Here is a 27,546-nt window from a genome sequence, read left to right on the forward strand (position 1 = left end):
TATGTTTATTTGCTTGCATTAATACAGATCTTGTCATTAAAACGTGCCAATATACAAAAAACCACATTATTTTTTTATTTGTTCTGGGCCACGTGCACTTTCAACTCCACTTTATCACGCCATTTACTGTAATGACAGGCGTCGAAGTGTTATGACACTTCTAGCCACGAGGGGGCACCTAGTGGTGTGCGCAGAAAAGGATATTTGTCTCTTACAGGGATCCGTACTTTGCACTTATTTTGCTCATCAGCTGCTTGACTGAGATGAAATAGTCGTACACTTCATTGCTTACAAAACTTGTGGAAAAGGCTCTTTAAAACGCCGACCATGACATCCAACAGCGGTATTCGAATCCCGAGCCGACTGCCTCTGCTCTTAACCCACGAAGGCGTGCTTTTACCGGGGTCCACGATGCGGATTAGTGTGGACACAGCGAGGAACATGCAGTTGGTTAAGAGCAGGCTTCTGAAGGGGACCTCGCTTAAAAGCACCATCATCGGGGTGATCCCCAACACTCGAGACCCCGAGCACGACACCGATGATCTCCCAACGCTGCACAGGTCGTTAGCAACTTACGTATTCTCGTCAACCTCCACCCATGAAGCTGTCGCTGTCATTTTTTATAATGATACCCAGCAATCAAGTTCATTAACCGGTGTGATGTAACACATTAACACTATAATAATGTTATTCGTTTGTAAGATAAGTAATTTGCTGATTATTGAGTAAAATGCTTCATAAACAATTAACTTTTTAGGTACCTAAGATTAATATTGTAGACCTACGTTGGCTTCTTGCTTAGCTTTCACGAGTTTAGCATGATGCTAGCTTGCTAGCTAATTTGCCTAGCTTTGTAGAGAGCTAATCATACTGATGACTAATTTGATAGCTCAAATGAAGTAAAAACCATCTGAATTTGTATTGGAATACAAACTGTATGTCACATTATTAGTACTACGCAATGCTGAAATTTCCATTGCTTTCTGGAAAGATCGTTGGGGCCAGGCGGACTTTACCCTTGTGTGTTATGCCAGAGTCCATATTTGAAGTTGTTGCAGAATAACCGTTTTGCAGTGCGGACCCTTATTAATCTTCAGTCTTCCATAGTCACAGGGCGCATGAACATTTTCACATTGTTTCCCGAGCTTTTTCTTGTGTTGTTTGATTCAACAAACGGCACAGTAGCCTACCTGTGTGTCCGTGCGTTCTGTGCCTCCCACACTGCATCTTTTATTATATTTTCACCACACGATAGGATAGCCTAGTATTCATTCGTTTAGTAAAGAAATCAAAACAAAATACATCTGTATGTAGCCTACTACATGCCATGTGCAATCCTGAGATGGCACCAAGGCAACACATCAAAGTAAATACGCCAACTATAAAACAGTGCTTCACAATCTAAAGAAAAGCAAGGTAAAACAGAAAAGTTTAGCTTGTATATAGTTAGTGTGTTTACTTTGAGTCGTTGCCTTGTTGCAGTCTGCAATGTTCTAAGGACTAGAGTTCTGTGAACTGGTAGAGCACATGGGGGTCCATACAGATGTTTTTTTCTTCTTTAAATAAATGATTACTATCCTAATGTGTGGCACATCGTGATTGATAGTGCTGCTTGTGTTCAAAATGTCTTGGTTTGTAGTCTTGTTATCTCTGTCATCAGTCCTGGGGGGCAGAGTTGGGGGGACAGGTTGTCTTGATTTGTTTTAGGTTGTGCCTTGTGAGGACCATTAATATATGGATTCAAATCATAATTAACTGACGTACCAGGTGGGCGAATATAATATGAATATAATAAGTGATAGAAATGCGAGCGTGGCCTGCTCACACTGCGCGGAGTAGAAATCTGCGTTGAAGCCTCGTGTAAATCGGTCACGTTGTGGCGCGGTGTTCGTTTTAATCCTCCTTCGCGCTGTTTCGCTAGGATCGGCACGGCCGGGTTAGCGGTGCAGGTTGTGGGCAGCAACTGGCCGAAGCCTCACTACACGCTGCTGATCACGGGGGTGTGTCGCTTCCGCGTGGCGCAGCTGCTGAAGGAGCGCCCCTTCCCCGTGGGCGAGGTCGTGCAGCTGGACAAACTGGAGCAGTACGCCAGCGCAGACGCTGCAGACGCAGTCGACGCAGCCAGCGCAGACGGGGAGCTCGGGGAACTGTCGCAGAGGTTCTACCAGGTGGCAGTGCAGGTGCGTGTGCACGTGTGTGTCTGGGGTGGAGACCAGTCATAAGTTATCAAAGTTATCAACTGAACAACTTTTCCAGTGGGGATCAGAATATAAAGTCATCACTGGAGAAGTGATTGGAGTGTGATTTGTTTCTTTGGAGACCTTAACTCAGGGTGCTGAACTGTACTTCTTTCTGCACTGAGAAACCAGCGTAGGCCCCGGTTTCAAACCCACCGCAGGCTAACCCCTTTACATGTGCGTGTTGTATGTGCATCGAGTTTGTCACCAATACCTCACTCTTACTGTGTAGCAGTGCAGTATAGCCCTATAAGCATTCAGTCTGCATCGCTCTGTGACATGCTCTCTCTCCCTCTTCCTTCCTGTCTCTTTCCCTTTGCCAGCTGCTGAGTATGTTGGACATGTCTGTCCCTGTTGTTGCTAAGTTACGGCGGCTGCTGGACAGTCTCCCCAGAGAGACTCTGCCAGATGTCCTGGCTGCCATGATCCGCACGTCCAACCAGGAGAAACTGGAGGTACAGTACTGAGCATGTGTGTGTGTGTGCGTGCGTGCGTGCATGTGTGTGTGTGTGTGTGAGGAATGATTGCATGTGTGCAGAAGAAGCTGTTAAAAACAGCATGATCAGATTTAGTCAGTTTAGGTCTTTACATTGTGTGAGTGTATGTGTGTGTGTATGCGTGCGAGCGAGAGTGAGTGTGACTGTGCGCGTGATTGTGTGTTTGTGTTACAGGTATGTTGGTATATGGAGTCGGCTTGTGTGAGTGATTGTGCACATGATTGTGCATTTGTGTTACAGGCATGTTGATACTGTATGTTGTATTTGTGTGTATGTGAGTGATTTTGTGAGTGAATGCTTGTGTGTGAGCGAGAGATTGTGCACGTGATTGTGTACTTCTGTTGCAGGTATATTGGTATCTGAAGAAAAACATTTTTTCAACGTACAAAAATGGCAAGTTACTCACGCATACAAAGCACTGATATCAAAATTAGGCCAAATTATGGAAACCAATATTAACAATATCTAGCAAGAATTACAGGTAACATAGCTAGATAGCTAGTTATTTTGTTTTTTGATCCTTAACTAGCATCAAAAAGCTAGCCTCGAACTCAAATGATTGTGTAAGTATTCGTTTCTGCATATGATGATGTAGTATGTTTCACAAGTGAAATCTGATTATTTACATGTTACACTCTAGATGAATGAGTCAACTAAAACGTAGTTCAATCTGAAATCTATTGGGGTAGGTTTGCATCTCTGCCTGTATCTAGGCAACACCATGAATCCTGACCTTTTTTTTTTCTTTTTTTTTTTACCAGTATCACACAATGTATGTATTACTGCGGCCTGGAGCTGCTCCAAATGGGAGTACCCTGCCTCCAAAGGGGCATGGCCTAGGGTTGTGGTTCGGAATAGGGTTAGGGGTACACTAAGCTCTGCCCGTTTGGAGCTCAGCCACACCCCTTTAGAGCTAGACCAATTCCCTTTGGAGCTTCTCCTGGCGCCAGTGATGCCCTTCTCACGTTACATTCTGATAATTTCATTGTGGAGGAGAGCTGACGTTATGTAACCACCCAGCTGTCAGAAGCAAGTCACTGTGACTCTGGTTTTAAAGGCTATTTTTATGTGCTAAATTTTTGTACTAGAGGAAAAAATAGCACAACGCAATCGCAGCACTTGGAGTGATGAATGCATTCGGGAGGTGCTAGGCCTCGATAGCTCGTCGCTGGGTTCCCCGCTGATACTGAATTTGTGGTTGTGAGTTGGTGAACCTGTAAGTGATTGTGTATTTTTTACATTTAAGTTGGTACAGTTTGTTGAATTTGTTTGTGTGAGTGGATGTGTGTGTGTTTGAGTGATTGTGTATTTGTGTTACAGGTAAGTTGGTACAGTTTGTTGAATTTGTGTGTGTGAGTGATTGTGTGTGTGTTTGAGTGAATGTGTGTGTGTTTGAATGATTGTGTATTTGTGTTACAGGTAAGTTGGTGCAGTTTGTTGAATGTGTGTGTGTGTGAGTGAGTGTGTGTGTGTTTGAGTGATTGTGTATTTGTTTTACAGGTAAGTTGGTACAGTTTGTTGAATTTGTGTGTGTGAGTGAGTGTGTGTGTGTTTGAGTGATTGTGTAATTGTGTTACAGCTGTGTTTTTTTGTTTCCAGGTTTTGGATGCAGTGAGCCTTGAGGAACGTTTTAAGAAGACTCTGCCGCTGCTGACGAGACAGATCGAGGGCCTCAAACTGCTCCAGAAGACCAGGAAACCCAGACCGGACGATGATAAGAAGGTACAGCTCTCCCTGTGACCTCTGACCCCATCTGTCTGTGTGATAGGGAAACATGGTGCAAACAGGTGGAAACAATTTTGAATGAACTGCCCATTCAGATGTTCATGATATGGGGAAATTATAACAGGTATTGAATTCACTCTCTCTTTGTCCTGCCACATCTGAGCACTTAAGTGTCTCTATATTTACTAAAGCACTTGTCACAGATATCTAAAATTTCTCATTTTCTCTCTCTTTCTGTTCCTCTCTACTCTCCATCTTCTCCTCTTTCCCTCACTCCATCCCTTTCTCTTCTCCCTCTTGCTTCTGTACTTTTACTTTGTGCCCTCTGTCCTCCAGGTGCTGGCAGTGCGGAGGGGCGGGGTGTTTCCAGGGCGACAGTTCTCCCTGGAGGAGGACAGTGAGGAAGACGAAGGTGACGACATAGCCCTGCTGGAGAAGAAGGTCAGAGGGGCCAATATGCCAGAGCCGGCCCTGCGCGTGTGCCTCAAGGAGCTCAAACGGTACCCCCCCATCCCCCCGTCCACGCATCCATCTGTGTGTCTGTCTGACGATGGGACGTCCCGTCTGTCCACACTGTGTTTCTGCCTGCTTTTTTTAAAACAAACATTTAATAGTATGTTCTTGTAGTTCTCTTCCATTTTATCACTCACCTGTTGTGTTGATAAGAGCTGTCCTGTTATTGTAGAATTTATTCTATTCTACTATTTATTTGACAGCCCAAGTTTCCTCTGACCTGGCATATTGCTGTGCTTTTGACACTTTCCATGTAGCAATACCCAGGGACACGGGTGCCAAATGCACATCAGTGTTCACTCCCCGTTTGCCTCTATCTGTTAATATCCTGAAAAACACGCTAGCAAATAACTACAACTACCAGAATTCTCAGTGGGTTACCTGTATACCGGGTCCGTTTGGTTGCGCTATTTGTGCATGTATTTGTGTGTATATGTACATGTGTAGTGATGTGCTCCCTTTCTTGCTCTTTCTCATTAGCTGCTTTCATACATGCTTCTTAAATGTTCCAGCAATTTTCCATGTTGGCCTCATGTGTGGCCAGAGTCAGTTTTCTGGGTTAGAAACTAGTAAGATTTATGGAAATCTTTCACCATGGATCTAGTGTGAACAAAAGCAGCAACATTTCTGGATAAGACGTGCACAATGTTTGGATAATCTTTTCCAAGACCTTTTGTTTCTGGCACAATTTATTTAAACCTTTACTGAATCTGTCCTATCAAAAACTCTTGCACAAACGAGGCATTGCATGTAGAAGATATTGGAGCTGCATTGTGTGATTCTGTGAGGGAAATGTGAACATTTATTTTGAGAATGGAATAAACAGTGTTGCTATCCTTGCTTCATATGGCTTTGATAATTGTTAGAACACCATTAAAATAGCCACAAATGGCTTGTGTGCTGTGCAATAGCCTACTTCTCCCTGGTAAATATCTTTTTCAGGCTCTTCCAGTGTAAGTTGCTGCTTTCTCCGATGTGGCAAGGTGGCTAGTGCCACATATCAGTGGCTGATTTAGCTAGCTATTTAACTTGGCTAACAGAATTTTAATTGCATTTTACCGAGAACCACTCTGTGTTCAAGTATTGATTTTTCGCTGATAAACCATGCTTCCTTTGTTTATCTAGTGGTAGCTACTTTATTTGGAATCATATAACGGAGTTATATTGACTAAAGATGTTACCATACATCATCTTAAAACTATCAGTCTTCAACTATGTTGCGTTAGTAGGTTTTACATCTCTGCTAAATCTGTTGGCAATCTGACTGTTTTAAAGACATGCTAATGTAACGTTAATATTTGTCCTGCATTGCTTCCGAGGGTAGACAAAACCTATCTGGAACAGTCATGTCATGTGTGGAAAATGTGTGAAAGGGGCTTTTCTGTCTGTCTGTTTGTGCAGATTGAAGAAGATGCCCCAGTCAATGCCAGAGTACGCCCTCACCCGAAACTACGTGGAGCTGATGGTGGAACTTCCGTGGAGCAAGTCTACAACAGGTAACACATCTGTTTGCACACACACACACGCTTGTGCACTCACACACCCATTAAACTGCACATGTACATGCGTGGGGGCGGGGGGGGGGGGGGGGGGCATTTTCATATTTTTTTCCCTGCGCAAATCATTTCTAGATCCATCTCTGCCTGATAGAGGTATAATTGGTCATTCATTCCTTCCAGGAAAAGGCCTATAGATACATTTATATATATATTTAAGGAGATATTTCTTTTATTTTGTTTGTTCTTGGTGTCTTGCACCTATTTGCAAGTCATAATGACATTACAGCTTGTTGCCACCAGGGGGAGCACTACACTGCATTTTTCTTTTTGGCCCAGTACCAAGGTGGTAATGTACCACAGGCCTAGAAAGAAAGGGTGGAGTTACTGCTTTAATGTGAAATCCAAGTCCTCTATGAGATTTGCGGTGGTCCACTGCTCTACTCCACCCATGTACACAGACACACCCACACAAACACACACCATACACACACACACACACACTCACATACACTCAAACCCTCTCAGAAATGTACCTGTTTGGTGTTGGGAGCAGCTTAGCTCCTGTAGTAGTCCAGGTGCTGGCAATCCAAACAGATAACACCCCTGACTCTTTAAAGCAGGGAACAGCTGATGGTAGGTGAGGCGGACATGTTTTGGGCGTGGAGACTGAACTCTTTCCTGCTACCCAGTTACCCTTCTGTCTGGAGTGACTAGAGGAAGACCTGCATTTAAAAATGTTTTATTTTACAACATATAAGTGAGACTGCCTAAACCACAGTAGGCTCCCAATGAAAAACAAAACATAAAATGATAATAAAGAAACGTATTAAGAATGTTGTAACTTTAACTCTATATACTCAGGGGGAAAAAAGTTAAAAATAAATAAATGTTAAAATCAGTTAAAGTAAAAAAAAGGGGGGAAGGTGGTGGGTTGAGTTACTACATGATCGGTTATGTACCTGATGTGTTATGTCCAAGGTGTGTGGGTGCATCCGTGTTTGCGAGTGTGTATGTATGTACGTCAGCATCTGCACGTATGTAGGTGTATTTGTGTGTGCTTGTAGCATGAGTTCAGTGGCAAATTGAAGCCCCACGCTTTTACCCGACACAACACTTTCCCTCAGAAAGAGTTATAGAGCATCTAAATCTCTTGTGTTTGGTTTTATTGTGTAGATTCTTATTTTTATTGCCCGGCATGAGGCTGGGAGAACGTTTTTTGAAAAATTACAAGGCATTTAGGCAGGGGGAGGAGGAGTGGCTGTTCTGGGTGTAATACACAGCTCAAACGGACAAACAGGGGCACGGCGTTTGTTCACGGTCCGGGTGGAGGGCGAAGTGGAGAGGAGAACAACAGGAGTGTTTACAGGGGGCGTGGAGACGCCTTCACCTGCGATGACGCTGGCGGTGTGTGTGTGTGTGTGTGTGTGTGTTCCGTTTTATCTGCTGTTCGAATCGGGCATCTCTTTTCCAAAAGATCCTGTCTGTGTGCGTGCATGCGTGCATGCGTGGGTGCGTGTGCGTGTGCTTGGGTGTGTGCGCACGTGCGTGCGTTTGTGGGCGTGCGTGTGTGCACGTGTGCAGGTATGCGTGTGTGTGTGTGCGCGCGTGCGTGTGAGCATGCGTGGGTGCGTGTGCGTGTGCTTGGGTGTGTGCGCACGTGCGTGCGTGTGTGTGGGCGTGCGTGTGTGCACGTGTGCAGGTGTGCAGGTATGCGTGTGTGTGTGTGTGTGTGTGTGTGCGCGTGCGTGTGAGCATTGTGTATGCTCCCCTATCGTGTTTTCTCAGAAAAGACGGTTTGTGTTTTTGTAGCGTCTGTGCTGATAAAGCGGTCGGGCGCGTGTGCTGCAGCCCTTGCGCCCGCGCCTCATTTACCCCCGCGCTCTTATCTGCACTGTTTGTGTTCATGCCCTCGTGCGTACGTGCGCAACAAGCACTGCCCCGCCGTGGGTCTTTCACACTGAAAGTGCTAGCGCAGTGCAGCCGTAGCTCGCTCTGCATTGTTTTAAGTGGGCAGAGGCACACCAACTACGATACGCCACAGTCCAAATCATTCAGGGCATGATCGTTGTTTTTGCATCATTAGCCTGAATGGGGATAGAGGACGTGGCCATGCACGTAACCTGCACCCAGCTGTCAGCTAGGACGTTATCTGGAACGTTCTTTCCGTGTGAAACTCAACACCGAAAGTTTCTCACGAGCGACTGCGCTCTTTGAACTTGTCCTTGTGGAAAGTTCTCTTTGTGAAACCGGCAGTGGAGTTCTTGTACGGACGTTGGAACACGGTGCTACACTATGGCACATTGTTCACTGTTCACGTCCTTATGAGGGATGGTGTGCGTAGCATGCGGCTCTGAAGGGAAATGAAACTCAAATCCAGTACACTGTGGGCTTGGTGTCCATTCCTTTACTGTTCAGTCTGTTCAGTGATTAATTTAAATTCAGTGAATTGATTAAAAAACCTCATTGAATATCTGAGTGTTGGCATTTGGTGAGATCATTTCCAGAACTGAGTGAAATTGAAATACTCCAGCCCTTGGAGTGGTGTAAATCTTTCAGGTTAAGCATGCGGATTTTGGGATTTGAACCCATGACCCGCTGGTTGTTGGGTTTCTGACCTCTGCCCGGCCCCCAGACTGCCTGGACATCCGCGCGGCTCGCGTGCTGCTGGACAGCGACCACTACGCCATGGAGAAGCTGAAGCGGCGGGTCCTGGAGTACCTGGCGGTGCGCCAGCTGAAGAGGGCGCTCAAGGGCCCCATCCTGTGCTTCGTGGGCCCGCCCGGCGTGGGCAAGACCAGCGTGGGCCGCTCCATCGCCCGGACCCTGGGCCGCGAGTTCCACCGCATCGCGCTGGGCGGGGTCTGCGACCAGTCCGACATCCGGGGCCACAGGTATGGAGTCTGTGTGTGTGTGTGTGTATGTGTGTCTGTCGGAGTCTGTGTCCGTATGTATGTGTCTGTGTGTGTGTGTGCGTGTGTCTGTCGGAGTCTGAGTTTGTGTGTGTGTGTCTGTTTCTGTCTGTGTGTGTGTCTGAGTTTGTGTGTGTGTGTGTGTCTGTCTGTCTGTCTGAGTGTGTCTGTGTGTCTACGTCTGTGTCACAGGTACATTTATCAGAGACTGAAAAGTTCTGCACATTTCCGTGAATTCCCGTGTGTTGGAGCTCTCCGTCTGGCTTCATTATGTGCAATCTTACTTCCTCCTTTCCTTTCCTGTTTTTTATTTTTGGCTCCGGGCATCAATGTGCCCTCAAAATTTCACAACCTGCACACTGAGTGATTATTGAATAACCATTACTGGCTTGGCAGTTGTGCAAATGGGCCTTTTGTTTATGGTGCGTATTTGCGAGCACTGGTGAGATTTGAGACATCAAAATCCCACTGAAGTCTTTCCACCCCCGGGTTACGCTGCGTTTACTCATTTAGTAAGTGCTCTTAATCAGAGAGACTCAACACTGCCCACATGTTGTATGCGTGCAGTTGGTTTAGTTATCTTACTGAAGCTGTTGAGGTTGAGTGCCTTTTTTGGGTGGGTGTCCCAGCTAGGAATCAAACTGGGTCTAACTTGGGCTACACACACAGTCCCCTTAGTAGGGGTCAACAGGCTCTGCTCTGGAGGACTTTTGTGTGATTTTTTTTATTTCCAATCAATTTCATGATTAATTAAGATTGTTGAAAATGTATTTAAGTCGCATAACATTCAGTTTAAGCAGATTTTTAGCGCTGTGCAAGTTTGGGTCATTACAGTTTCCTTTGAACTCATCGTTTTCCCAAATGGTTTAGTTTCAGGACACAAGGTTGCCACACAGTCAGCCTGAATGTGCCTTTAAGGGTCTAAATCCTGCTTCATTAAACCTTGCTAATTAAAAGTGATTAAGAGCTTGTTGCACTTCAGTAATTGCAATTATGATTGGAACGAAAACTGGCTTACCAGGGGGCTCCCCAACACAAAGTATTGGAGCACCTGTCCTAGCAATTATACTGGACTTGCCACCCTGTTGGGGGGGGTGGGAGGGTAGGGTTAGAGCTGCTGAATCACCAAAGTGTGGAAGGTGTGCACACGCACACACACCGTAGGATGGGGGTGGAGTTTGGGAAGCAGGATGTGGGTCTAATACTCGCTCAGGTGTGGGATGTGAGTGGGCGGGGTTTAATTGCTTTGGGCCTATCAGAAAGCCAGGAGGCAGATATGGTGCGGTTAGACCTTAATCCGAAGATTAGCCTGGCAGAGAGGGGTGTTGTAATTACTCCTGCAATCTGCTTTCCTGTGTCTGTCTAACTACCTGTGTGTGTGTGGTCACGCGTATGTTTGTGTGTATGTATGTGTGCGTGTGGAGGATGTGTAGGTGAGAGAACCTCTCATTAGCTCCTCTCCAATCCCTGTGTGGGGAGAGGGGATGGGTGGGGGGGGGGGGGGATACAGTAGCGGGGGTGTATATAATCACTGAAATATTATGAGAGAAGTATGAGAGAGAAAAAAAAGAACAACCATCAGTCATTACCCATGATGTCATTTTTGTTACTTTTGTTACATTGCCTGTGGAGATTGGGTGGGGGGTGGGGGGTGAGGAGCGATGGCTACTTGATGAGCAGGTTTGGGCAGGTTGAGCCCACCCCCCTGCCCTGTGGCCCATCCTGCATGTTCCACCAATCTGTCTGCTGTGCTTCTGTGTGTGCGAAACATTCCTGATTGCATTTGTGAATTTACATGCGCATGTATCTACATGTTAATGTGTATATGATATCTGTTTGTGAGTGCATGTGTGGGAGGTCTGAGTGTGTGTGTGTGTGTGTTTGTCTGTGTGCGTGAGATAGGGAGTGGGACTCAGTCTTTCACTGAGTGATGTTCACCTTTCCCTCTAATTATGGAGGGACTCTTTGTTTTTCCACTGCGCTATTGAATCCAGGCCACAGCTGTGTAGGATGGCGTTTTATATTGGCACAGTTACTGCTTGCCCTGCGCTGATTCATACAGGAGCCCTAGTTTAACCAACCTTTTCTCCTCCTCTGCACTCTTCTCTCTGTCCCTGTTTCTTTCTATTTTTCACCAAACCCGTCTGCCTCTTTCTGTAACCTGCTCTATGATGTGTTCCTTCATCTGCTCTCCTCCCTCTACCTGCCCCACATCTTGTCCTTTTTATTTTCTCTTTTCTCTCTCTCCTTGCTCTCTTCTTTTTTCCTCATTTCTTCCCTCTCTCCCTTCCTCTTTACTTTTTCTGCCTTCCCTCCTCAATGCCCTTATTCCCTCCCTCCTCTTGGTTCTCTTGTTCTTTCCATTCTCTTTTCCTATCTTTCCTCTTTCGTATTCTGTGCTCTCTCTCTCGCTCCCTCTCTCTCTCTCTCAAATTCAAATTCAAAGTGCTTTATTGGCATGACAAAATTTGCATTTGTATTGCCAAAGCATGGCAAGGAACATGTGAAACAAAGAATTATAACAGGATAATATGATTGTATATATAGTGCACATTATATATATACATACAGCATATACATACATAGATACATATATATACGCACATATACACATACACATATATGTGCACATACATACAAACATACACACATACATATATATATATAATACAGATATACTCATACATATACATAAAGTTATAATTACATATTAATTTTTATAACACTAAGATGCTAATAACATAATAATAATAACAGCCAACATGACAACAACATTGTGTTGATTCTAAGCATTTGTGAGTGTGTTTGTGTGTCTGTGCGTGATGTCTGTGTGTCTGTCTGTAAACTGTAGTATTGTGTGATGATGTTTGTTTTGTCACTCACTGTCTCTCATTATATGGCATTCAGACACACATTTTGCTGCAATATGTGCTGTTGGTCCCTCCCCCAAAACTATTGGCAGTTTGTTGCTCTTTTCAAGATTGAGGAAGTTGGGGATATGTTTTTAAAATTTCTTAAAATATTTTTCCCTAATATTGTCATTATTTTTGTCATTCTCTCTCTCTCTCTCTCTCTCTCTCTCTCTCTCTCTCCCTCTCCCTCTCCCTCTCCCTCTCCCTCTCCCTCTCCCTCTCCCTCTTCCTCTCCTCTCCTCTCTCTCTCTCTCTCTCTCTCTCTCTCTCCCTCTCCCTCTTCCTCTCCTCTCTATCTCTCACTCGCAAGCGCTCTCTCTCTCACTCACTCTGTCGCTCTCTCTCTCTCTCTCTGTCTCTCTCGCTCTCTCTCTCTCTCTCTCTGTCTCTCTCTCTCTCTCCAGGCGTACCTATGTGGGGAGCATGCCCGGCCGCATCATTAACGGGCTGAAGACGGTGGGCGTGAACAACCCCGTGTTTCTGCTCGATGAGGTAGACAAACTGGGAAAGAGTCTGCAGGGAGACCCTGCCGCCGCCCTGCTGGAGGTGAGGGGAACTGCAGGGGGGATGGAAACCACCAGCAAAAGTGATTTGAACTGAATTCAGACAGCGGGGCCCCTCCCATCTCTGTCAAAAATGTTGGGACAGTAAGGAAAAATATCTGGTTGCTATTGCAAAAGCGAAGGATGGAACTCATTGTAAAAACACAGAAAAATGGAAGCCTGACAGAAAGATGTCCCCTGGGGAGGGGCGGGGCAGGACGGAGCGGGCAGGGCGGGGCTCTGAACTGTGTCATCCGGTCATGTGCTAACCCCTCTGCCCCAGTTTTCGGCGGGCTTTCCCATAAGCGTCCCGTTTCCTGTAAGCCCCACGCAAAGGGGGGATTAGGGGTCCCGTAGAAGATTAAGGAGAGCAAGCAGATAAATGGCTGTGGAGGAGCCTGCTGCTGAGGTTCATTCAGGTTTATGTGGGCGTGGTCAGGTTGTGTATGGGGGGTGGGGGGGTGGAGTGGGTGGAGGACAGGTTAGAGGTTGTGTGGTCCTACATCACTACAGTGATTGGAATGCTGATAAATCTCCCCCACAACCCCCCCCCCCCCCCCACCACCCAGACGCACTTCGCCACATCCCAGTCCTTCAGCTCAGATACCACACACGCAGGCACACACGCGTACGCACAAACACAAACACGCACATTACTGCCCTTGTGTTTATCAGCACACCTGCACACTTCATTTACTTCTAGGTTACTTTGCATATTTGTGTTGTTTATTTTCTTTTTGACATCCTGAAATATTATGAATCATATAACAGATATAGATCTGGTTAAATTAGAGTGTATTTCATATGTCATCTGTAATAACTGTATTGTCTGTTACGCCATATACTATTTCCTTTTCATTTGTACACTGAAACTCAAAAAACAGTTGAAATATACAATTGCACGTACACACACACACAAATACTGAAACAGCAGCACACACACAGTGGCAAGCACACACATGCATATGCAAACCCTTGCATGCACAGAAACGAAAGTGGACGCGCTGTCACGCAGACATGAACGCAGACAAATAAAAACACGCTGACGCAAATGCGTATGCAAACGCGCATGCCTGCAGTCGCATGAAAGCATGCTTGTGTGATCTTGGTCTCTCTCAGACAGATAGGGGCGCACGCACCCACCACGCAAAGCCACAGCTGTGTAATCTCACGCGTAGCGTCTCAAAAACAGGCACACTCTCACACCCTTACACACACACACACACACACACACACACACTCGCTCTCTACCTTACACACACACACATGCACACACATACACACACACACTCGCTCTCACACACTCACTCTCTATCTTACACACACACACACACACACACACTCACACACTCATTCTCTATCTTACACACACACACACACGCACACACACACACACTCGCTCTCTACCTTACGCACACACACACACACACATGCACACGCACACGCACACACACACACACACTCTCACACACTCACTCTCTATCTTACACACATACACACACACACACACACACTCGCTCTCTTACACACACACACACACACACACACACTCACACACTCACTCTCTATCTTACACACACACACTCACACACTCGCTCTCTATCTTACACACGCACACACACACACTTGACGGGTTTGTGTTGTTTGGCATTTCTTCGCTGTAATCCTCTTATCGGTTGGTGCGTGTGGTTTAGTCATGACGTTGTCTGAGAGAATCTTGTCTGTAGATCTGTGGAGGTGCATTGTGCTCTCTGTTCTGGTTCTGCCCTCCTCTCTTTTTCTCTCCCTCTCTCTTCTCTGATTCCTGCCCCTGCTTCCTCTATCACACTTTCATTCTGTCCCTTCTTTCTTTTTTCTATTCCTTTCTCACTCTATTCCCCTTACTCCATTTCTCCCTCCTCTGTTTCTCCATCCCCCTCTTGTTCTCTACCTTTTTATCTGTGTTCTTCCCTCTCTCCTCCTCTTTATCACCCTGCTCTCATTTTCACTGCCCACTTGTCTTTCTATCCTCCTTTCTTTCTGTATGCCCTCAATTTCTCTCTCCACCCCTCCTCCTTTTCTCCCTGTTCAATTTCTCTTTGCCATTGTATCTTTTGGCTCTTCCTTTTTTCTCCCTCTGCTTTTTCTCTCTTTATCACTCTTTTTTTGCTCTTGCAGTGAACCACCCCTCTTCACCAGCTCAGACAGTTAGGAGTTTCCATGGTCATGTGTTGGAGTTCAGACAAACACTTCCTGTGTTCCCACCAACTTTGGAGAGAGTTTCAGGGAGAAAGCTTCCTTCCAATTTTGGGAGGGGGAGAGGAAGGAAGGAAGGAATGGGAGGAGAAGAGTAGGGAAGTGAGGTTTTGCAGTAGAGCCCACTTTCTCCCTCGCACATCTATATTTGTTTTCTTTTTTGTTGCTATAAAATTTTCAGCTTTGTTTTCATTGTAGAGTAAATTTAATACTCTTCTTTTTCCAGTATTACTCTGTGATGCTACTTATAAAAAACTACTTCCCTGTAAATGGAAGGTGACCCATATGTCTGTTGGTTGAGAGCCATTTTGTGTGACTGTGTGTGTGTGTGTGTGTATGTATGCGTACGCGCCAGGCTCTTTCTTATCTTGGCCGTGTCTGTGTTTGCTCCAGGTTCTGGACCCGGAGCAGAACCACAGCTTCACTGATCATTACCTCAATGTGGCCTTTGACCTTTCTCAAGTGCTGTTCATTGCCACGGCGAACACCACGGCAACCATACCCCCTGCCCTGCTGGACAGAATGGAGGTGCTGCAGGTGCCAGGTCAGGGGTCAAGGGTCAAATGTCATGGGCACAGGCTGTGTCTAAGCAGTGTAATTGAGTTTGTGCCAAGCTACAGATTGAGCAGTAATTAAATTCCATTGGATTGCCATTTGAATAACATGAGTTAAAAAGCTATATATAGCAATCAAGTGGTAACTGAACCTTAGGATCTATATACTGTACCATTTTATATATGTACATATGTCTGTGTGCGCATACACATGTGTATGTGTATAATTTTATCTGTCTTTTGTGTGTGTCTATTGTATGCATGAAATGTATGTGAATTTGTATTGAATGTGTGTGTGTGTGTGTGTGTGTGTGTGTGTGTGTGTGTGTGTGTGTGTGTGTGTGTGTGTGTGTGTGTGTGTGTGTGTGTACTGTACTGTAGGGTACACTCAGGAGGAGAAGGTGGAGATTGCTCATCGTCACTTGATACCCCACCAGCTGGAGCAGCATGGGCTGACCCCCCAACAGCTGCAGATACCCCAGGACACCACGAAGGACATCATCAGCAGGTACCCCCTCACTCAGATCACATATGGTACCCACACATATGTATATATGTTTATATAACATAACATAATGATGAAAACAGGCCATTCAACACAACAATGCTCGCTCAGCTGAATCTAATTACAGTTGGTTAATTGGTTGACTGAGTAACTAAGGGGGCAATCACTTTTTCAAAATAGGTGATAAGGATGTTTGATAAAGTTTTTCTTTAAATAGTTGAAATAATTTTTTGAATGTGTTTACTCCCTTTGTCTGATATTTCTGTCTGTGCGGGTGTTTGCCCACCCAGGTACACCCGAGAGGCAGGCGTGCGCTCGCTGGAGAGGAAGTTCGGGGCGATCTGTCGGGCGGTGGCTGTCAAAGTGGCGGAGGGGCACAAGGCGGCCAAGCCTGACCCCCCGCTTCCGGACTCCTCCCACGCCGGGGGCGAGGTCGGAGGTGAGACTTGGGCCTGGGCGGAGTGGTTTTTGACGGACAGTCAGTTGAAATTTGATTTTAAAAACATGGGCAGTTCAGGACATTCAACATTCGGAATGGTGGTGGCCATATGAACTTGATGAAGTTGAACCGCAGCCAATGCTATACTTAGAATCCCTGCACTAACAGGTGTCCCTTAAGTGCATGGTGCCACACAGTGACCTAAGAGGAAAACCAGTCCTGGGTCCTCCACAGACATAGAGTTTCATAGTGCTATGGCTGTAGGTTGTACCTGGCAAAAAGAACAAGTGTACTGCAGGTCAGGAGCGAAGTCTTTGAAAGGGTTGACTGAAGCAGGGGGCAAGGTCTCATGCATGCTAAACCAGAAGGCCACTGTCAGTCTCGGGTCTGCGTGTGTCCTGCTGTGGCCCTGTCAGGACAAGCGATCGATGACTAAATGATGTTTCTCTTGGATTTTAACCAGCAGTGATACGAAGCAGACAGCAGACAGGCTCTGTCACTCTGAAAGCTAGTCCTGTGCCCTGGCCCTAGTCCCGTTAGACTGTGGTGTGAAAACACACGGAAGATGAGGCCTTGGTTTGTACAGATGCTCAGAAATGGCGGTCAGAACTAATACTTTGTGGAGCTGGCTGATAGTGGAGCAGGTCCTGCCACTATAAGAGCTGTTCACTAGCATGCACGCGCATAGACATGGAAAAAATCCAGGTTCAGAAACTAGAGGTCCTCCCCAGTATTTTGTTAATTTGCTAATTTGCTAATTTGCACAATTCTTCAGCCAGGAGGTGGGAGTAATTAGTGAAATCAGCTGGCTGAAGAATTCATGGGTGAAAATAACACATTGTAGGGCTTTTACTTTCTGACCCCTAGACTTTCCACGTCTGTCTGAACACACGCGCACACACACACACGCACACACATACGTACACACACACACACACACACGCGCGCACACATGCAGCACACACACACGCACACACACACACACACATACGTACACACACACACACACACACGCTCACACACACACACACACACACACACACTCACACACACTCACGAATAAACACAGCCTTTTCTGCTGGCCGAACGCACACCCGTCAGGCATACCAGCCTCCCTCTTGACTGCATTCCGTCACCACGCACAGGGCACACCAGAGGAGCGCCACCCTCCCCACCCATAACCCCACCCCCCCCCCTCCCCCCTCCCCCCTCCCCCCTCCCCCCTCCCCCCTCCCCCCTCCCCCCTCCCACCAGCTGCTGTGGCGCTGAGCGGTTGTGTAACAGGAGGAATAACGCTGCCAGTCTGCATGACCGTTGGGGGGGGGGGGGGGAGGGGGGGGGAGGGGTCGTTTATGGTGCAGCTACGGTGGTAGACCCGAGGTCATGTGACTCCTCCCACCCACCTGCTTTTACTCTGTGCACCAACTAGGGGGGGGGGGGTGGCTTAACCCTTCCGTGCTCTGCGCGGACGGCGCTCTGTTGCCAGGTAACGGTGACATTATTGGGAATGCAGCACAAAGCAGGGGGGGAGGGCAGAGGGGTGGGGGGTGTGGGAGGGGGATGTTTGTGCGTGTGTGTATGTGTATGTGTATGTGTATGTGTGCGTGTGCGTGGGGGGGTTTAACTCTCAGCTGCAGTGGTCATGTGACAGCTGTCACACGTGCAGCCTGTCCTTCGCACCTTTCCCTCCCGATCCTTTCTTTTCTTCCTTCATTTATCTCTCCTCCCCAGTCCTCTGACTTTCTTTCCTGCTTGGCCTGTCTTTTTTTCCCTCCTCATTTCTTCCCTCCATTCCTCCTCCTTTCTCTCATTGGCTTTTCTCTCTGCCTCCCTCGCTCTTTTTCTCTCCTCTCTCTCTCGTTCTGTAGCGGTGGGTGAGGAGAGGGGTCTGAAGTTTTGGCCGGGCCTGCGTTGCGGAATTTCGGATCGGTTTTTAATAAGACTGTCGGTCGTAGCAGGAAAACCACCCTCTCCTTGTCCAAATTCCTCTGTGTTAGGAACACACAGTCTGAAGGCTGGGCTTCCTGCTGGACCCGGCTGTCCGTATTATCAATGCAGCGTTTAGCTCATAAACAGGACAGAGGCTACAGTTCTGTCCGGGAGGAATCTAACAGAGATTAGACCCCAGAGAAATCTCAGTCTATTGAGCTCGCTTGCCTCTCTTCCTGTTTCTCTGGGGGAAAGAAGACGACACACAGTGAATCGCAGCTGCCGTATAAAGTCCGGCAGCTGTAATGCAAAGGAAATAAAATGTTTCATTTTTTTTATTCTCTCTCTCCCTCTGTCTCACTTTCTCTTTGTCCCTCTTCTCTGTAGCCTTTTCTGTCTCCCCCGTTCTCCATCTCTGTCTTTCTGTCTCTCCCTCTGTCGTTTTCTTTCTTCCTGCCTGACCCTCCCCTCCCTCTGACTCTCTCTCTCTCTTTCTCTCTCTCTCTCTGCTCCCTCCCTCCCCCGCCTTCTTGCCCTGAGTTGTTGGTGCCGTGAATGCTCCCTCTGTTGCGGTTGAGCACGCCCCCCCCCCCCTCCCTGCGCACGCGTGATTGGCAGTCGGGGTCACGTGACCCGCGGGCAGCCACTGGCACGTGGGGAAAAGAGGCCGTGGGGCATCTTTCTCACAAAACCAGCCTGGGGCGTTCAGAGAGGCAGGTGTCCTCCCGCCTTACCCCCACCCCGAATTTCCACCCGCAATGCCACGGGGAGCGATGATCATCAGGCAGGTGTTGGGGGGGGAGACCGCATCGCCCCCCCCCCCCCCCCGTACAGATGAGTCCCCTGTGTCCCTGTCAGCCATCTGTGAGGTTTTCGTTTATGTGAGGATGACCAGCAGCTGGGCGCTTCCACTCCTCTCCACCCCCTGTACCCCCTTCTCTCCCTTCATCTCCCCTTCCTCCCCCTGCCCCCATTTTGACTGCTACTTTCAGGGCTTAGACTGTCATGACATTACAATGTACTGTATTACCACCGCAGGGTTTTAAACATGAAATGCATGATACTGTAACAGCTGTTGCATGTAGCAAAATGATACGTAAGCGTGCTCTCTCTCTATTTCTTTCTCTCTCTCTCTCACCCCATATATGTCTGTCTCTGTCTGCCCATCTCTCTCTCTTTATTCACTTGTGTTCTCTGTTATTGACATACTGTTGGCGTACTGTTGGTAGAACAAAAAAAGGAAAACTTGCACAGTCAACAGAGTGGGGTATTAACAACAAAAGGAAGATAAAAATAATAATTTGGTATAACAACGAGGATCATGAATCCAACAAAGCACTGATATAGTTGCTTGCTCACTCCCTCCGACTCTGACATTATCTCTGTCTGTCTCTCGGTCTGTGTCTGTCTGTCTGTCTGTCTGTCTCTCTGTGTGTCTGCTCTCCAGCCCAGGAGCAAGAGGGCAGGGGGCAGGAGACTCTGGGGGACCCGGGTGACTTGGCCCTGCCCCCTGAGATGCCCATCGTGCTGGACTGCCACGCCCTCAAAGACATCCTGGGCCCGCCCCTCTACGAGATGGAGGTGAGCTGTCGGTGGTGCAGGGTTCTCTCTAGAACAGTCATGCCTCCACCCCTCCATCTCCTTTATGCAGATTGAAGAAATGTGGGTGGGTCCAATGTGGCTTTGAAGCCAACAGAGGCCACCCTCTACCTCATTCTACCTGCCTGCATTTACATTGAAGCTGAATTCAAGTCTTGTGCAATGGTTGCCCATTTACTCCTGTTGTTAGTTACATATATGTAACTACAATATAACTACTATAATGGCGTTGGGAATAATTAATATATGAACTATTAATGAAGAGTAATTAATAGTGTAAACGTATTAACACTACTTGTTGTCATTGAGTGTCTTCTTGTGTATGCAAGAAATGATGACTAGGGTCACACACTCAAGAAATGTTTCACTTTGGTGTTTAAACAATGAAATAATTGGACAACTTAAGGCGGATAATTGGTTGGAACTAAAACCAGCTTAACCTGCCACCCCAGGCCATGATTCTCATTTGATGATGCATTGAATTTTGTTTGAAATAAAAAGGAATTTCCTCTGAACCATCTGATTGGAACCTATCCTAAACGGGCGAGAAAATCAAGCACACACTCATTCCCCTCGTTCCCCCGTTCAGCTCTTTGTTTTTCCTGCCTTCTCCCTTCTTCTTTCCCTCGTCCTCTATCACTTCCCAAGTTTCTCTCGCTCCTTCCCTCTCCTCTCACTCTCTCTCTCCTCCAAGCGTACGGACGAGGGGGGGGGGGGCTCTGCGTTTCTTGGCAACCCTCGGCTCTGTTCCCCCCCTCTAGTTCCCCTTTAGACTCGAGCGCTCTCTCTGTCTCTCTCTGACTGGCGTGTTGCGGCAGCGGTAGCGCCGCGCCGCCATGCTAATCGGCTGTAGCGGAGCGCGGCGCTCTTGAGCGCGCAGCGAGCCGCCGTGGAGCGCTCCGTCAGCGAAGGCGCGTGAGGCTGATGTCACCAGGTGCGTTTCCCCCGCTGACATCATCGCCCGCGGCAGCGCTGGCGCTCCCGCGGGAGAACGCGCTGACGTACAGCGAGAGGACGCGGGCGGGAAACGGCTCCAGCCCAAAACGGCTTCGCGCCCGCTCTCAACACGAAGGAAAACATGTCTCCTGCAGTTCAGTGGTTCTTTAGGGCTGTTTTAGGACAAAGCATTAACAGGGCTTGGAATACACCCCTCCCCTCCCCTCCCCTCTCCTATTCTCGCTCTCTCCCTCTCTCCCTCCCTCTCTCTCTCTCTCTCCCCACCTCCCTGTCCCCCTCTCCCTCCCTCCCTCCCTATCCCTCCCTCCCTCCCTCTCTCTCTCCCTCCCCCTCTCTCTCTCTCGTTCGCGCGTGCTTTTTGGACCAGCAGGATTATGCTGTATCATACCCAGGGTTCACAGCTGCATCGCTGGAGGGCCTGGGGTGTGTGTGCTGGTACTTGTTCCAGACAGTTATACTGATCTATTTTAAACTGCTACATACACCAACACCGTTTTACTCCTGTACCAGACCGCAGTAAAACATGAGCGGTCTACAGCAGCAGCAGCAGCTTAGGAATTTATCAAAATTAGCAGAGCAAATAAATAATTTGGGGCAAATTATATAATGAACAGCAGAAGATGATGATGATAATGATGATAATAATAATAGTAGTAATAATAATATAATAACTTATAATGTGCCCTTCATTTGTAGTCTTAAGTGTCTGCAATAAAACACAAAAAGGTTTTTAAATAAATTGGTAGAAAATTAAAAGTTAATGACATTTAAATGCATATTTCACTGAAGAACTGGAATTCTACAGTCCATCAGTTGAGTTGAAGTAGTTTGGTGTAATGCTGTAAGAGAGGGAGAGCTGTGCATTTGTATGTGAGGGAAATGGAAAGAAGTGTGGATAGTGGAATGGTGTGAAGCTTGATTATTCCTTTAGAAGAGATGTTTTTGGGATACACAATTTTATTTCCAAGAACAGGAACAGAAGGCAAAATTTATATTATGAATATGAGATTTCGTTTTTCTGTAGTAAATTATGTATTTACCTGTAGGTACCTTTCCTTTTGTGTCAGCTACATGCAGTGTTTTGTTGTCATGCTTACAGTACGTAGTGTATCTTGATATGGGAGTGTCTTATAAGCCTTCAAGGGCTGGCATCTGAAATGGTGCAAGATACTTAAACTCTGCCAATCAATCTAAAAATACAATGACAAATATAGGTAAGAGCTATCGATTAAGGGAGTGGCAAGCGGCGTCTCCTTACATTACATCACGCAGACGTCATTCCAGCCTTGGGGGGTGGGGGGGGTGGCAGCCTTTCAGAGGGGGTCTGGAATGTGTCTGATTCATCGCCTGAGGGGGGTGGGGTCAGGAAGGGGTGAGAATCAGGTGATCAGATGACAGCCTCTGGGGTGTTTGGGGGTGGGTTTCATACCTTTCTTGGGTGGGTGGGGGGGTTACACATTGTCCCACTATGTTTTTTGTCCCGTCCTGAGACATACAATGGATCTTCCCTTCCTCTTAGAGGGAGATTTATAATCCAGTAATACTCATTTCAAATTTGAATTTGAGTGAGACAGGCATTTGTGAGAGAATGAGATTGATAGTGAGAGTGAGAGAGTAAGAGAGGTAGTGAGAGTGTGTGAGAGAGAAACCCAGATATTCATTGATTGTAGATGGGAGGATTGCATGGTTTCCTGTCCTTTACCACTGCAGTTTCCAAGGACACTCTTAATCCCCACTTTGATTTTGTCTGCAGCTGTTCGCTTACCTCTCCTTGTAAGGGCATGATTGACAGGTGTCACTCAACCCCTCCTCCCCGTAGGTGTCTGAGCGTCTGACGCTGCCGGGCGTGGCCATTGGGCTGGCCTGGACGCCGCTGGGTGGGGAGATCATGTTCGTGGAGGCCAGTCGCATGGAGGGGGAGGGGCAGCTGACCCTGACCGGGCAGCTGGGTGACGTCATGAAGGAGTCTGCCCAATTGGCCATCAGCTGGTTGCGCAGCAACGCAAAGACGTACCAGCTGACCAATCGTGAGTCACACCGACACGCGTGCTCATACATAAATAAACCTACCAATTGACCAACTGTGAGTGTGAACACACACACACACACACACGCACATACACTTTGTATCTACTCAATGTCAATGTTTAACGAATGCTTATTCATTTATACACACACTTGCACATATACCCACTCATACACACATTCATTTATTTACATACACACAAGTTCATAACACACACTTGTTCACAATACTTGCTCACATTCATAAACACACACAAAAATTCCATACAAACGCTCTTCAGGACCATGTAGGGAAACACTGAGGCCATATTTTGTTCAAATATGAATATTTGTCTGAGAGAGTTTTTGTGTGTGCGTATGATGCAGTAGCGGGCGGGGCAGACCCTCTGGAGGGGACGGACATTCACCTGCACTTCCCGGCGGGTGCAGTGACCAAGGACGGCCCCTCTGCTGGCGTCACCATGGTGACGTGCCTGGCCTCGCTGTTCAGTCGTCGCCTTGTGCGTTCTGATGTGGCCATGACTGGAGAGATCACACTGAGGGGCCTAGTGCTGCCGGTGAGTAAACCAAACACTAATCACACTGCTGGGATCAATACACTAAGCACAAAACACTAATCACACTGCTGGGATCTGTACACTAAGCACTAAACACGAATCACACTGAGGGGCCTAGTGCTGCCGGTGAGTAAACCAAACACTAATCACACTGCTGGGATCTGTACACTAAGCACTAAACACGAATCACACTGAGGGGCCTAGTGCTGCCGGTGAGTAAACCAAACACTAATCACACTGCTGGGATCAGTACACTAAGCACTAAACACTAATCACACTGAGGGGCCTAGTGCTGCCGGTGAGTAAACTAAACACTAATCACACTGCTGGGATCAGTACACTAAGCACTAAACACTAATCACACTGAGGGGCCTAGTGCTGCCGGTGAGTAAACCAAACACTAATCACACTGCTGGGATCAATACACTAAGCACTAAACACTAATCACACTGAGGGGCCTAGTGCTGCCGGTGAGTAAACCAAACACTAATCACACTGCTGGGATCAGTACACTAAGCACTAAACACTAATCACACTGAGGGGCCTAGTGCTGCCGGTGAGTAAACTAAACACTAATCACACTGCTGGGATCTGTACACTAAGCACTAAACACGAATCACACTGAGGGGCCTAGTGCTGCCAGTGAGTAGACCAAACACTAATCACACTGCTGGGATCTGTACACTAAGCACTAAACACTAATCACACTGAGGGGCCTAGTGCTGCCAGTGAGTAGACCAAACACTAATCACACTGCTGGGATCTGTACACTAAGCACTAAACACTAATCACACTGCTGGGATCTGTACACTAAGCACTAAACACTAATCACACTGAGGGGCCTAGTGCTGCCGGTGAGTAAACGCATGCTATGTGGTTATCATGGTGAACTGTCTCTTTAGGTGTGCAGTTATTCAGAAATGTGTGCATGTATTTACATTGAGTGCTTTTGTGTGTGTAAGACTGCGCTGCTCAACCCTGTTCCTGGAGAGTCCTGTTGGTTTTCACTCCAGCCCTAGCAAAGCACACCTCAGTCAACAGCCAGAGATCTCTTGGAGCTGCTAATTAGTAGAATGAACCTGCAGGACGGTAGATCTCCAGGAGCAGGGCTGGGCAGCCCTGGTGTAAGAGCATGAGCGGTGACTGGCTGCTGTCCCCAGGTGGGCGGGATCAAGGACAAGGTCCTGGCAGCTCACAGGGCGGGTCTGAAGCGCGTGGTCCTGCCCAAACGCAACGAGAAGGACCTGGAGGAGATCCCGCCTCACATCCGAGCCGAGCTGGACTTCGTCACGGCCAGCTCGCTGGACGAGGTGCTCAACGCCGCTTTCGACGGCGGCTTCCCCGCCACCCAGGAACCCTTCGCCCCTCCGCAGGTCGTCAGCAAACTCTGAGGGCACAGCCCTCTCCCCTCCTACCTACCCCCGGAAAACTCCTCCAACAGACATCCCCCTTCCTGTTCCTCTTATCAAGGGTGTGGTTTCTTCCTGATTAATCAGAAATACTGATTTTTCAGACCCTAAGTGTCTGGAAGCGGAAGAGGTTTTGGATACGTCACAAGCACACACGTCAGGCTTTTGCACATCGACAGGATTTTCAGCAACAAACCCAACAAAAGTGCAATTTCAGGTCATTAAAATCTGTATTTCCTGAGTAAGCAGGAAAGTCACTTCCCTGCTAATATACTCTTAGGTAAAGAAACACTAGCTGAAAAGTGACCTTATATATAATGAGTAACTGTCGGGAGAATTTAATTTCTTTGTTTTTGTTTTGACTGCACTGAACGCATTACTTAACAGCCTTTTCCCCACTTAGATGATGTCACGCAATCTCCTTAATTTTGGGATTTGGGGATTCTAACCCTCCCACTAGGTAATTCATTGAAGGAATTATTTTGCCATAGTTGGGAGTGTGCTTTCAGTGTGTAATAGCTCAAAATGGCCGCAGTTGTCTGTCTCATTTTGTTGAGATGTATGAGTTGTGTGGATCTGATCAGCAGTGGCCTAAGCTTTGTGTGCAGTTGACAACAACCTCACTGTTCATGCGTGTCCTGATTGGTTAAATCAGATTTGGACGGGGTCCATAACAGGGTCATTGCTATATTTTACCTTTTCTTTTTTTTTTTGAATTGTCCATGACACTGCTCGTTGGTACTGTCCTGTCATTGGTGAGCAGGCTCTTGACTGTGAGGACTAACCACATGTAGCCACGGATTAATAAATAGAATGGTCTAACAGCTGTATTCGTTGGGAGATTCACATACAAACAGATAATGGAAATGTTAATATATTTGTGTCCTTGTGAAGGTCATGGCTTAGCATTCAAGCAGTGAGAATGAATGAACTCATTAAATTGGAGCAGCTTGTGTAACCTTGTTCTAAAACCAGTTTCTCAAATCAGTGAGAAATTGAATTTAAGATTACACGTCCCTCAAAAGTGGTAAAAATATGATAGAAATGTCTTTTGTTCCACTTCTGAAAAGGTTGCGTTGCGATGAAACTGTTTTACCATTTGATTAAACTAATTGGATTGCTGTCTTAAGTCTCTTTTACTTTGTATCTGCTAACTGATGGAAACTCTAAGCCTTACTGGTCTTACTTACATCGTATTACATCTTAAAGCAATTTTTACCTACTTATGATAAAATGACTATATTCTTGCACCTTGATGCAAACCATACAATTAGATGTGTGTACTTTGTATGACTGTGCTTACCAGCTGTCAGGGAAAATTAGTTACCTGCTTATGTAAATGTAAGCAGTCTATATTGTTAATGGCTTTCTGTAAATGTAAACTTGTGAGTGATGTTAATTAACCTTATGTGCTCAACGTAAATGGCCGTAGCAAACCTAAAAATTGGTCTTTTCAAAACCTACGCCATGGAAACATCACTTCCAACTATACCATAATAATGTGGTGGTTTCTGTCAATATTCTTTATGATCACTATGACTATTTTATTTGATCTTCTGTTTAGTGGCTGAAGCTGAAAAGGGGTAGACTTGGTTAATATTTGTGTGTGTTATCTCCCAGAAATAAACCAGCTGCACTAGAATTGGTGACAGTGAGCAGTCTTCCCTCTGTACTTAAACTGTTGTCCAATGATCCAGTGCAGTGATTGGGACACTGTGCTGTCGGAGGGGGTGTCTTTCGAATGAGACATTGAACTAAGGACTTGACTCGCTGTGCTCATGTATTCCAGCACGTAGCCCTAGATTTGGGATTTTCCCAGTGTCCTGGCCATGTTCCCGTCCTGGCTTTCTAAAAGTAAAGCACCCCAAAGAATTTTGCGATACAAGGTCCCTCCCTCTCTGCCTCAGCTGGTGGTTGGTGAGGAGGTTGTGGTGCAATATTGCTGTTGTACCTCAGCCAGGTGTCTGGGATGCAATGGTGAGGTGAATTATATGTGCATATTCAATCCATTCTTAGTTATTTTAGATTCAATAATTCATAGTATTTTTACTGACAAAATTTACTTCAGTCATCCCTGCTTATGAAAAGACTGACTTTGCTTAAAAATTCATGATTTGTGTGGCATTTTCTGTTGATTTATGCAATATTGAAATGATTGGAAGACAGCCTAAAGCTAAGATCTTAGCTACTTCAAAAATTAGATTCCTACCGACTGGCAGAAACATCAAGCACTGGTCAATGAAAGTAATGAAAAACAGTTATTTTTACTGATAAATGTAAATAATAAATCTCTGATATTATTTGTCCTGATGCAAAAACATTGTCTAGTCTTAGCAGAAGTAGGCTTATCACCTGTTGACCTGCCAATAACTACTTCTGATTCTACTTCTCAGACTTTGTCATTTAAATTTGAGTTATTTTTCCCCCTAACTGCTAGAGTTACTGACATACATTTTGGTTAAAACAAATTGGCCCGTGTTCTTATCTGTTGAAGGCAACCTTG

The 27,546-nt window shown here is 46.6% G+C and overlaps 1 protein-coding gene across 1 annotated transcript; it reads left to right on the top strand.

The window, feature by feature from the left end:
- Positions 1 to 202: 202 nt before the first annotated feature.
- Positions 203 to 26,685, top strand: lonp2 (lon peptidase 2, peroxisomal). Its single transcript, XM_035417716.1, has 15 exons — positions 203 to 560; positions 1,922 to 2,180; positions 2,561 to 2,692; positions 4,334 to 4,456; positions 4,796 to 4,959; positions 6,374 to 6,468; positions 9,104 to 9,362; positions 12,697 to 12,838; positions 15,463 to 15,613; positions 16,005 to 16,131; positions 16,419 to 16,567; positions 19,944 to 20,077; positions 22,872 to 23,079; positions 23,444 to 23,634; positions 24,795 to 26,685. The coding sequence occupies exons 1-15, from the start codon at positions 328 to 330 to the stop codon at positions 25,023 to 25,025; spliced, it is 2,598 nt and encodes an 865-aa protein (XP_035273607.1). The 5' UTR covers positions 203 to 327; the 3' UTR covers positions 25,026 to 26,685.
- Positions 26,686 to 27,546: the final 861 nt, after the last annotated feature.

The sequence above is a fragment of the Anguilla anguilla genome, chromosome 5, assembly GCF_013347855.1.
Source record: "Anguilla anguilla isolate fAngAng1 chromosome 5, fAngAng1.pri, whole genome shotgun sequence".
NCBI lineage: Eukaryota > Metazoa > Chordata > Actinopteri > Anguilliformes > Anguillidae > Anguilla > Anguilla anguilla.